The 11789-nt window shown below is 49.6% G+C and overlaps 1 protein-coding gene across 2 annotated transcripts in view; it reads left to right on the top strand.

Annotated features, from left to right (window-relative positions):
- FAM149A (family with sequence similarity 149 member A) overlaps positions 1-11789 on the top strand; it is a 64576-nt gene that overhangs the window by 49610 nt on the left and 3177 nt on the right. For both annotated transcript variants that reach the window (XM_037730834.1, XM_037730833.1), the window contains exons 9-13: positions 3725-3828; positions 4311-4520; positions 6193-6313; positions 7535-7657; positions 7745-7823. In XM_037730834.1, the coding sequence (XP_037586762.1) occupies positions 3725-3828; positions 4311-4520; positions 6193-6313; positions 7535-7657; positions 7745-7823 (637 nt within the window). The remainder of the gene's footprint in view (positions 1-3724; positions 3829-4310; positions 4521-6192; positions 6314-7534; positions 7658-7744; positions 7824-11789) is intronic.

Consider the following 11789-nt stretch of genomic DNA (forward strand, 5'->3'; position numbering starts at 1 on the left):
GGAGAAGAATCAGAGAGCGATTTGTTCTGATTGGAGGAGGGGGTTGGTCTTTTACTTTGGAGGTGAAATTTGAGCAGAAACATGAAGACATGAGCAAGGCTCTTGTGGGAAGGAGCTCTGGGTGGCCCATTTCAGGCCAAACAAAGGCGTGGATGAAGGAAAGATGGGGCGTTTTTGGGGACTGTGATTGGACTGAACTTAGGGGATAAGAAACTGGGAAGAGCAGCATAGTGGCAAGAACGGGGGATGAGGAATCGCGAGGCCTGTGAGGAGTATTTTTCTGGATATGTTGAACTTTTCTGAACTTTAGTGTCCTTAGCTTATAATGAGGATGATACTATCTTGTCCAAGGGATTGTGTGAGGATAAAATCATAGAAATACCGGAGAGCTCCCACCACAGGGACCGGCACATATTAAGCACTTAATAAATTTTTCTTGAATTGCATTTTTATTGAAAGATCTGGTAGTGAGTGAGGCTGGAAAGGACGCGCTTGTTCACGGGAGGCCAAGGAGCCTGTTTCCACCACCCATCCTGTGTCAGGGAGCAGAGAAAATGGATAAACACACACAGATGCACACACACCCCACACACATGCCACACACACACACCCCACACACATTCCACACACACACACCCCACACACCCACCACACAACACCCCACAGAAACACACCACACAGCATGCACATACCCCACACAAACACACAACACATCATACGCCATACACACCCCACATCGTGCACACACATACCACATACACCACTCACACATGCCACATGCACCCCTCCACACACACCCCACACACCATACCCACACCCCACACAAACATACCACACATCATACATCACACACATACACCACACACTATACAAACACATAACACATGCACACACAGTACATACACCACACACACACCCAGCACACAGCAACACATCAAGCACACACACACCACACACATGCCACACACACACCTACCACACAACACCCCACAGAAACACACCACACACAATGCATATACCCCACACAAACACACAACACATCATACGCCACACACACCCCACACCATGCACACACGTACCACACACACCACTCACACATGCCACATGCACCCCTCCACACACACCCCACACAAACACACCACACACACCCCACACACCATACCCACACCCCACACAAACATACCACACACATCATACACCACACACACACACCACACACCATACAAATACATACCACATGCACACACTACACACACACCACACACACACCCCACACACCATACCCACACCCCACACAAACATACCACACACACACACCACACACCATACAAACACATACCACATGCACACACCACACACACACCCCACACCCACACACCACACACACACCCCACACCCACACACCACACACACATACCATGCACACACACACTATACACATCACTCACACATGCCATACGCACCCCTCTACACACACACCATACACACACCCCACACACCATACTCACACATCAGACAAACACATACTACATGCACACACCACACACACACCACACACACGCCACACCCACACACCACACACATGCCACACCCACACACCACACACACATACCATGTACACACACACTACATACATCGCTCACATGCCACATGCACTTCTCTACACACACACCACACACACACCACACACCATACACACACCACACCCACCATACACACACCCCACACACCATACACACACCACACCCACCATACACACACCCCACACACCATACACACACCCCACACACCATACACACACCCCACACAAACACACCACACATCATACACCACACACATATGCCACATGCACACACATCCCCCCCCACACCCCACACAAACACACCACACACCATACACATACAACATACATTATATACCACACACACACCACACCCCATACAAACACATACCACATGCACACACAGTACACACACCACGCACACACACACACTGCACATGCACACACCACATACCACACACCAACACACATACACATACCAGACACACACCATACACACACCACATGCACACACAACCCACAACACACCAACATAGGAGCTTTGGGGTTCAGAGGAAAAGTATACTTTTCAGAGTAGGGTAAGATAGGAACCAAGCCTTAAATGATGTAGGTGTGATTTGTTAGGGGGAGAAAGGAAGGGAGACTCCTCAAAGCCAAGGCCGAGCTGCACACCTGGCAGGAGCATCCCAACCAAAGATCGTGAAAGGGCAGAGGCGGGACCGCATCTGTGCCTCGGGGCAGTGGGGAAAGCAGAGCGCCTCAGGCTTCTTTCACGCTTAGGGGAGGCGCTTGGCAAGAGGTCTCTGCCTTTTCTGTTCAAAAGAACCTTTTGGAATCGCTACCTGCTTATTGTATTTTTTGATCGCTTTAAATTGCTCTGACAATTTCAATACAACATTCTCTACTTTAAAAAAACAGGTAGTATGAATATCACAAAAAAAGAACAGCTGATGATAATATAGAAAAGAACCTTTAAATATCAGGCAAAATAGATAGACCTGAAAAATATGGAAATTCTAGAAGCCGGGGACTTTTAAAAATAGCTGCTTTGGTTTCATAAGTCCTTTGTTTGGATAAATGTTAAAAAATAAATGGAAAGCAAAGTGAACAGAGTAAAAATAGAGCCTGCTATGAAATACTCAAGGTGTTCTAGGGGTAATTATAGAAGCTCTTAAGTTACTCCTCTACATGTGATTCTGGTTGCCACATCTGTTCACGAATCCGAACAGAATTCCAGTCCCAGAAATCCTGTTCTCCCGAATCTAAATATTACTATTATTTTTAAAGTTTTGAATTTTACTTTAAGCTCCTGGGTCCACGTGCAGAATGTGCAGGTTTGTCACATAGGTATACAAGTGCCATGGTGGTTTGCTGCACCCATCAGCCCGTTATTTAGGTAAATACTATTTTAAATCCTCGTTGGTCATACTTAGGGACTGAAGAGGGAGTTAAGAATCCCTTAGCCATTAGCTCATGCTTTTACAAATGTCATCTGATTCCGTTCTCACAAGAGCTCTGTGAAGCTGGTATGACTTTTCCCAGTGTAAAGAGGAGAGTGTTAAAGTTCCAAGAACAAAGTAAGCGTTCTAGAATTACTGACCAGGAAGCAGTTAGAACGGGATTCAGACGGAAGCCTCTCCAGAGCTCATGCTTGGGCCCCGGCATCTCACTGCTTCTGGGAAGAGAAGCCCCGGCAGGTGTGGAGGGGAGGCCAGGAGGGACCTCCAGGCCTGGCCTGTGCTTCTCCTGGCCCTGCCTCTGCCTCCCTCACCCTGGAGTTACCAGGGGCTGATACACATCAGAGCTCCCTTGCCCTTCAACTTCCAGCAGAGACTGCAGCCCGGCCCTGCTTCCCTGCAGGGTCCCTGCCAGGTCACCCTGGGCCGGTGGCGCCCCTCCCCGTGCAGCTGCCCTCTCGGTACAGGAGCCCCTTCCTCACTTCCCGCCACTTCAGGCCAGGTGTGCTGAATGTCCCCATGGTTAGGAGCCTTGGGGAATTAACCAATTCGTTGTTCACGTCTCAGCCCACGTCTGTATAAAACACCCCCCTGTATTAGCTTTCCCTGCAGTCAGCCAGTTTCCTGCCGATTTCTGCCAAGCATCGGTCTGGAACGGCACTGGGCAGTTGTAATGTTTTTTTTTCTTTTTTTTTACTGTTCTCAGGTTCATCGCTTCTCCAACAATTGTTATAGTGACATGAATGGTGTCATGACAATTGAAGCAAAACCACTTCAGCACAGACCTGCCTGTTTTCCCGACAGAACGCAGTACGTATCACTGTGGGTATCAGTCGTCGTTACCCAGCCTCTGACTTGTGTGGGACACACTGCCGCGCGGAACACCGCGGGGGACATGAGTTCACCAAGGTCCCAGTTCATCCCATGCTTCAGATGTGCCCGAGCACCTCCCGGGGGAGTGTGGAAGAGCAGAAACAGGCCCTTCCAGTACAAGCCAAAAACAGCGACGATTGCGCATTTGGTTGGGAGGGTCAGAAAAAGAACAGTCATGAAGCCTTAATCTTGTGGGTTTGACGGTTTGGATTATTCACAATGAAAACCTCAGGTCTCTTCCTGTGAATGTTTCTTCATGAAACAGGAAATGGTGGGTCTTTCTGTTCATTCAACCAGTTCTTAAGAGTGTTCTAGGTGTCAGGCCCTGTTCTGGACGCTGCTCACCCCAGCGCAGACGGGTGTGTTCCCTGTTCTCACAACACCTGCGTCTGAGGAGCTCACAGGACTTCCTTCCCCAGGAATGAACAGGCGGACAGAGCGTCAGGTGGAGGGGCCGGTGCTCTCTCCTCCCCACGGCACAGACTGGAACGGGCCTCAGACACTCACCGATTACTGACTTCTGCAAAGAAAACACCAGTGCCACGGAGACTGCCTTCCCTTGTTCCAGATTCACAGAGACTAAAAACCCCCAATGTCTATAGTGACGAAGTTCTTCGGGGAACAAAACTGTAAGTCTTGTTTCTCTCATGCTCACCTGAAGGTCACACAGGGCCTAGATGCTTGTCAGTTAGGGTCTGTGGCTCACCCTGGACAAGGCATCCTCTATCCAGTGATAGGCAGACACTTTTCTAATGCGCTCATGGAGTATTGAACATTCATCTTGCTCCTGGGGTCCACTTCGCTGTAGACTAGGACATAAGGTCAGGCTATCTCTGTGACACAGGCAGAATGAGCCTCTGATGGTGGGGTGACCTTGGGTGGATTTCAGTGGCCTCCTCTGTAAAACAAATAATTAGTTAATGCCTTTAAATTACATAATGAATACTTTTTAAGGGGAGGTGTAAAAATAATGTATGTAAAATGCTATAAAAATGAAAGGAATATGTCTGCATCGGATTCTCTTTAAGGACGCACTTCTCCCTATGTAGGAGTTTCAGCAAAGCTTTGGATCTCAGGGATTCCCATCCCACCATGGCGTCATTAGAAAGGTACTTGTCTCTTGCCCTCCTGCTACCTTACCAGTATCGGCCAATACTTGTGTTGATATAACAGCCAGTGTTTACCGATGCCTTTCGTTGTTACCAGCACCAGGTAAAGGAATTACATTTGTGGTCCTACGTATTCCCCACCGCAAACCTTTTTGTGGTTGGGACTCCTGCTATCCCAAGTCTGAGATGAGGAAACGGGCGAAGCCTGCCAGAGATCCTCCCCCAGGGAGAGGCCGAGCTGGGCACACTCACACCCACAAGTGCCCTCAGGCTTCGGAGACCACCCACTGGACCCCCGGCCTGCAAGGGAGGAGTTATTAGGAGCCGAGCTCAGGAGCGGGCGGCCGCCAGCGCTTACCTGGCAGCTGGACTCTCTCTAGACGCGGTCATCATAAACCCCCTTTCAGCTTTTTAATAGGTGCCTGTTCTTTCACATTTTGGGGCTGATGTTTCCAGCTGTGTCAGGTCTGCTGTGCTGATTCCGTCGGGGTCCCTTTGCCTCCGGCCTGGCTGCCCCAGTGCCAGGCAGCAGCACACAGCAGGCTCTCTCCTCCTGCCCCAGCCGTCCTGGGCCCTGCTGTCACACTTCATCAAATGGAAACCCATCTCTGCCTCCTACTGAGATACATTCAGATGCGTCCGATTGTACAAATCCCTCCGTGTTCTGACCCCTCTCTCCCTGTAGGCTGGTGATGTTTCAGCTTTCCTTTTATGATTGCCACCCTGAGGAGCCCTTTTAGACCGTTCTCCCCAGCGGCTCTCCCACGCGTGAACGGTAGTCCCACAGACAGGCTGTCTGTGCATAGCTGTGCTCTACACGTAAGGGGGAAGCTGCGGTTTCACAAGGACAGCGCCCGTCCCGTTTGATCACGCTGCCTCACCTGCGTCCCCCGGCTTCTCACCTGCCTGGATTCTGGCCTGCCTCATGTTCCCTCTGACCCCCCCCCACCACACCAGCTCTGCGTCTTCTCACCCCCATCCGCTGTCCTTCACTTTTAACAAGATAACATTTTCCCCTAATTATCACAGTGCTATTAGTTTCCTGGGGAGCATCAGGATAATACCACAAATAGCAGACATTGACGACCTCCTGTGTGCTCCAGAAACAGAAATCACAGCTCTTGACAGACTTCCTATCACTTGCCAGTTACCCATTTCCCTGTGTGCCCAGTGACATGATGCTGTGTTGCAGGTTGACTGGCGTAGACCACATGGCTTCCCTGCTGGCTCAGACCTCACGGAGCAGGTTCCCGCCGATAGGCACAGAGACCAGGGAGCAGAACACAGCAGCTCCTGGATCCCGCCTTGCTTCTGTAAGACAGAATTCATTCTGTTTAAGTGGACCGTTTAGGCAGTATATTGGAAAACAAACAAAACAACCTTGGCACTTCCAAGTGAAATTAGTAACGTAAGATCTGAGCAGCTGTATTCAAACACCTTTGTAATCTGTTTCCAGAAAGTAAATGGCTTGTGAGAATTTACAGGGAGTGACAGGTTAATTTGCCATTTTGTGAAATGAAAGCACGTCTTGAACTAAATCAGAAAGTCCAGGTGTCACGGAAATATCTGATAAGATGGTGTAGCAGAGAAGAGAGCAGGAGATTTGGTCAGGAGACAGGAGGGCCACGCGATCCTGCTATGGAAACTCTTCTGTGATTTGATACAAGTCACTTTAATCTACCTAAGGCTTAGTGTTCTCCTCTATAAAAGGGGATTAATAATGGTTAACCCCAAAGAATTGTTAGGAGGATGAAATGAACTCATCGGTGTTAAATAATTCCTGATGTGAAATCATGAGCTCAGGAAATTCTGACCCTGGTCGTTTTTATCAGGTCTCATTTTTACAGCCAGCCTTTGCCATGTCTGTTGCCGTGGAGGACGATACCTCTGGGCTCAGACTCCGCTCAGCCACGCGGTCACACAAGGTCTGGGGAGCATGCTGCTGCCCGTGCCACAGCCAGCTGCCCCCAGGTTTGTAGCCACCCCCCACTCACTCTCACACAAGTAACCGGTCTCTATTCATTTTATACAACATAGAAGGACCCCTGTTGTAGGAACATAAAGACAGAGAGAGAGAAAAACCCTGCCCCGGGCAAGGTTTTCTCTTGTATTTCCGGTGCCACCTTGAGCACAGCACTAGCACCCACTCCCAGAAGGCCAGAGTTGCAATGTCTTAGCGTTTAACCTTCGAATAACTTCATTTTAAACAAGGCGAACATCACCTTAAAAAGCCTGATACTTCACAAATGCAGAATCATATTTCTATTATGGTTTAATGTTAAGAGATGAATGTGGTCCAGGTTTTTTATCTCTCTTTCCCTGTGGTGACACTATCATTTTATCAGGTTGAATACTGCAGTTACATAATCAAAATATATCTCATCAGGTATTTATCCTTAGGAGAGCTGATCCTTCGTGATGTCTAACTAAAAGTTTCCAAATAAATGAGTGAATGATTGAGCATGTAGAGATTTTCTTTTGTGTTTTTAATGATTGCATTTATTTTAAAAGAGAACATATTATCCTTCATTTAGTACAGAGGGAAGCAAAACTGTGTGCGGAGTGCCATGCCTGATGGTACAGAACGGTCACCTCTTCCAGAAAGAACGGCCACCGTGGAACAGCTGTCAAGGCCCAGCACAACCCATGCGTTGCGGGTGGGTGCTCTGTTTGCTGTCACTTTAATTTTGAAAAACATTTGAAAACAATGAAACTTGTCCCTGATGTTATTTTTCTTCCAACAGTTGGATGCGCCTGGAAAAAGTTCATTGACCCAAATGGAATTTGCTGCTCACACATGGACAGGTCAAAGTATTTTAACAGGTCAGCTTTTCTCCCTATATAAATAAAGTGATGTAACAGGTGAGATTTCAAGTTTCAGAAAGTGACGTGGAAGATTGTCTACCTCGATAAGCCTGTTTTTCTCATGGAGGAGGGAACAGCAAGTGTTTCTGGCCGACGACCTGACCTCAGAAACCTCAGTCGAAGAGCACGCCTGCACAGACACACCCTTGCTTACCTGCCCTTGGGTCAGCAAGGGGGAAATGCCCACATGCTCTCAATGAACTGGGGCCTCACTCTTAAAAAAGTGCGGTCCCAGGAGCAGTCAGTACCTCTGTTTGCTGTAGAGTTTTCATGCTCCGTTTCTAAATGAAACTCTCACCTCAGATTCTCTTTGAAAATCGAATGATAAAATGCTTAAGAAAGTTAACAGAAATTTGCTAATTAGTTTATAACATAGGGCTTTACAGGTAAACACATCTCAGCCTTGGATGTTGTGTGCAGGATAAAGCTCTAGTGTGAATGCCGGCCAGTGGCGATTCCACTTCCAGTCACCAACACTTTTTTCAGGGCGGCAGCGGGGCCTCATCAGGAGGTGTGCTGCTCTGCAGGCTGATGTGGGATTTCCACCCTCGCTCCGCCACCGGCTGTGCAGCCCTAGGAATGTCCCAATCTCTCTGGGCCTCAGCTTCCTCTTTTATAACAAGCTGGGTAGATAAAATAACGACTGGAAATCTGTGAAAAGGACCTAGCTAGATGCCAGGCGTATATTGCTCGAAGATTACGACTTGTGATCGTTGCTATTATAGATAATCTGAAATGTCAGGGATAATTTGTTGTTTTACAGGGAATCTTAAACGTATTGTAATTGTAAAAGTGAACCGTGTAGAAGGTAGGCGTTGTGTTGCGCAGATCCGTCACTGTTCACAGCAGCGTCTCCTTAGCCCTGTAGTGTGGTGACATCAGGGATTCTTCAGCTCCCTCAGATTTTGCTCCTGTGCGGATAGCGCTGGGCTGCCGTGCCTTTCTGTTGCTTTGTTGTTGCTGTGTGTTCTTCAGCAGCATTAGCGGCTGTGCTCATGGCAATGGCTCATTGTCTAAAAGGCAGCCATGCTACATGGTCGGGTGTTGCTTTTTTTTTTTTTTGAGTTGGACTGTCACTGCAATGCCCAGGCTGGAGGGCAGTGGTGCGATCTCGGCCCACTGCAACCTCTGCTTCCTGGGTTCAAGCGATTCTCCTGCCTCAGCCTCCTGAGTAGCTGGGATTACAGGTGCCCACCACCACACCTGGCTAATTTTTGTATTTTTAGTAGAGATGGGGTTTCACCATGTTGGCCAGGCTGGTCTCAAACTCCTGACCTCAGGTAATCCACCCACCTCGGCCTCCCAAAGTGCTGGGGTTACAGGCATGAGCCACCGTGCCTGGCCCAGGTGTTGCTTTTAACACAATTGTAGATGCTTGGGGGAAAGTAGGTGCCTAAGTTAGCTGATTAATCATCGACGGTGTATCAGGTGCTCACTCAGTGCCAAGGTCTGTGCTGAAGGCTGGGATTCAAACACCAGGGGTGTTTCTGTCTGTGCCTCAAGGAACATTGAGCCTGGCAGGGAAGCTGGAAAAGCCTGTGAGAGGGCGGGCAGGACCGCCTGGCTCCCCTGTCCGGGGCTGGAGGGCTTCCTGCAGGAGATGGCCATCACGAGGGATGGGAGAGAAGGGGGTGAGGGCTGACAGACGTGTCTGCGGATGGCCGGAGGTGGGCGGTGCTGAGAGGGAATGGCGCCTTCTGACACGTTCGCTTTTGGGGATGCTGACTGCAGCATGCCAAGTGGAGGTGTCCAGTAGGTAGTTCAGACACACATAAGTGGAGATTTGGACAGGGAATTGGGTTCTGAACTTGTTTAAAATCTGCACTGTTAATCATTCACCAAATGCCAGGTCAGTGTATTCTCTTATCAGTAACTTTTTTTTTTTTTTGCTTTAAAATAAGCTATTTATTTTTTCTACAATTATAAAAGTAATACATTATCAAAATAGACAGCTTGCAAAACACAAAAATCCACCAAGGAAAATACAACCAAGGCCCCCTAATCTCACCACCTAGAGAGAACGTGGCTCAAAGGCAGGAGCTCTGATGAAGGTGCACCGTGGCAGGTGCCCAATGCAGATGTCACAGGCTCGAAGTGAGGCTGCAGATCGCCCACACTCACAGATCAGAAGGCCTACATCTTGCCCTTCAAAAACGAAAAGCTGCTTCTCTCCTCCGAGCACTCTGTCAAGGTCAGCCCACCACGCCGCTCACGCAGGGAGCCACCTCTGGCCACCAGCTTAGGCAGCTCACCACGATCTACTAAGACATTCAGGAATGAATTAAAAACCAGAGTGGATTCATGGTGACCCCTTCGGAATGTCACTCACTGCTTTCTGGAAGAAGACAGGTGGGTAGAGCCAGCGTGTGGGGACTGCAGTGACCCCAGGGGGGCCCACAGGAGGTCCATTAACACGTGCAGTCACATATGGCCACTTAACTCGTGCAGGACCCAGGGAACGGTCCACGCCTGTCATCGGCGCGTCACTGCCTCTTAAATACTGACCCAAGACTAAAGAGCTATTAGAAGGGAGAACGCAGCTGCCCAAACGCAGAGCTCCAAGACTTTCTGCATCTGTAATGAGCTCTTTGGTTTGAAATATTTCCCCTCCTTAACCGTTATTTAACGCTGCAAAGCTCAGTGTGAAGGGAGTGTCCAGGCTCCCTCAGGATCACTCTGGTTTCTCCTCCCTTCTACCCTGTGCGCAGGAAAAGTCGCCACAGGGAAGTCCCTGGAGCTCCGCCTGGCTCCACAGGGCCTGTGCAGCTGGGAAGGGAGGGCACAGACGCCCAGGGCTATAGGTGCCAGCCTGTGCATTCCGAATTCTGGAGAAAGCCATGCCCGGTGGTGGTGAGAGACACAGGCCTTGGCACGGAAGTCCGAGCTCTGCTGCTGGCTGCTATGGGGCCAGGCATTCCCTACAGGTCCCAGCTTCCCCAACTGTAAAATGGGAATAACACCTCCCTCATGGGCTCCTGAAGGGATGGAATAAAACACGGAGCATGTAATGTGGTGCCTGGTGCGTAACAAGCCTCAACGTGTCCAGGGACCCATCCTGATCACCCATGAGCCTGTTTAAGGTCAGCTCTGTCTCATTTAAAAAACAAAACAAAACTGTGCCTTCAAGATCAGGCTCACGGTGACCCTGATCTGGGCCAACCCCACCCGGAACCAGCCAGGCTTGTGCTGCTGGAGAGGACTGGCCAAGCCAACGCACTCACCCTCGGGACCAGTGGTGAGCAGCCTGGTGAGCTCTGAGCCCGCAGAGCAGGTGGGGCGCCCCACAGGTTGTGCGCAGAGGCCCCTGGGCCACCAAGGGGCAGAAACCTCAGGGAAAAGGAGGACCTTTCACCTGCCAAAATGGAAGCTTCCCCACTGAACACCGCATCTCCTGCCACTGTCTGGCCTTTAATCACAACTTAAACCCTTCACGGAGGGACCTCTGTTCCTTGTTGTTTCCTCTTTGTTCATCCATTGGTTGTCTTCAAAATCAAAGTCCAGAAGCTTCTGCACTAATTTCAAAGTCAGGCTGAACCCTGAGGAATGAACGAAACTGTTTCAATTTTCCTCTAACTAAGTCTTCATATAGCTTACCATAAGCAGGATCCTCATCAGGGCATTACTGAATCATTCCGATCTGTGATTGTAAGAACCACATCTTTCTGTGGTCCTTCTCAGTGGGACAGCTGTGCAGGGGACATTCCCACCCAAAAGCAAAGCCTTGATAGCACCTGATCTCACACAGGATGCCGGCTCCAGGCAGTCTGCCGCCCTACCTTCCTTCACCACACCCTCACTTGTCCCTCCTCCTTCAATCCCCTCACTCCTCCCTCCTCCTCCTCCAATCCCCACACTCCTCCCTCCTCCTCCTCCAATCCCCACACTCCTCCCTCCTCCTTCAGTCCCCACACTCCTCCCTCCTCC

Source organism: Cebus imitator, unplaced genomic scaffold (assembly GCF_001604975.1).
Source record: "Cebus imitator isolate Cc_AM_T3 unplaced genomic scaffold, Cebus_imitator-1.0 Scaffold365, whole genome shotgun sequence".
In the NCBI taxonomy this organism is placed as follows: domain Eukaryota; kingdom Metazoa; phylum Chordata; class Mammalia; order Primates; family Cebidae; genus Cebus; species Cebus imitator.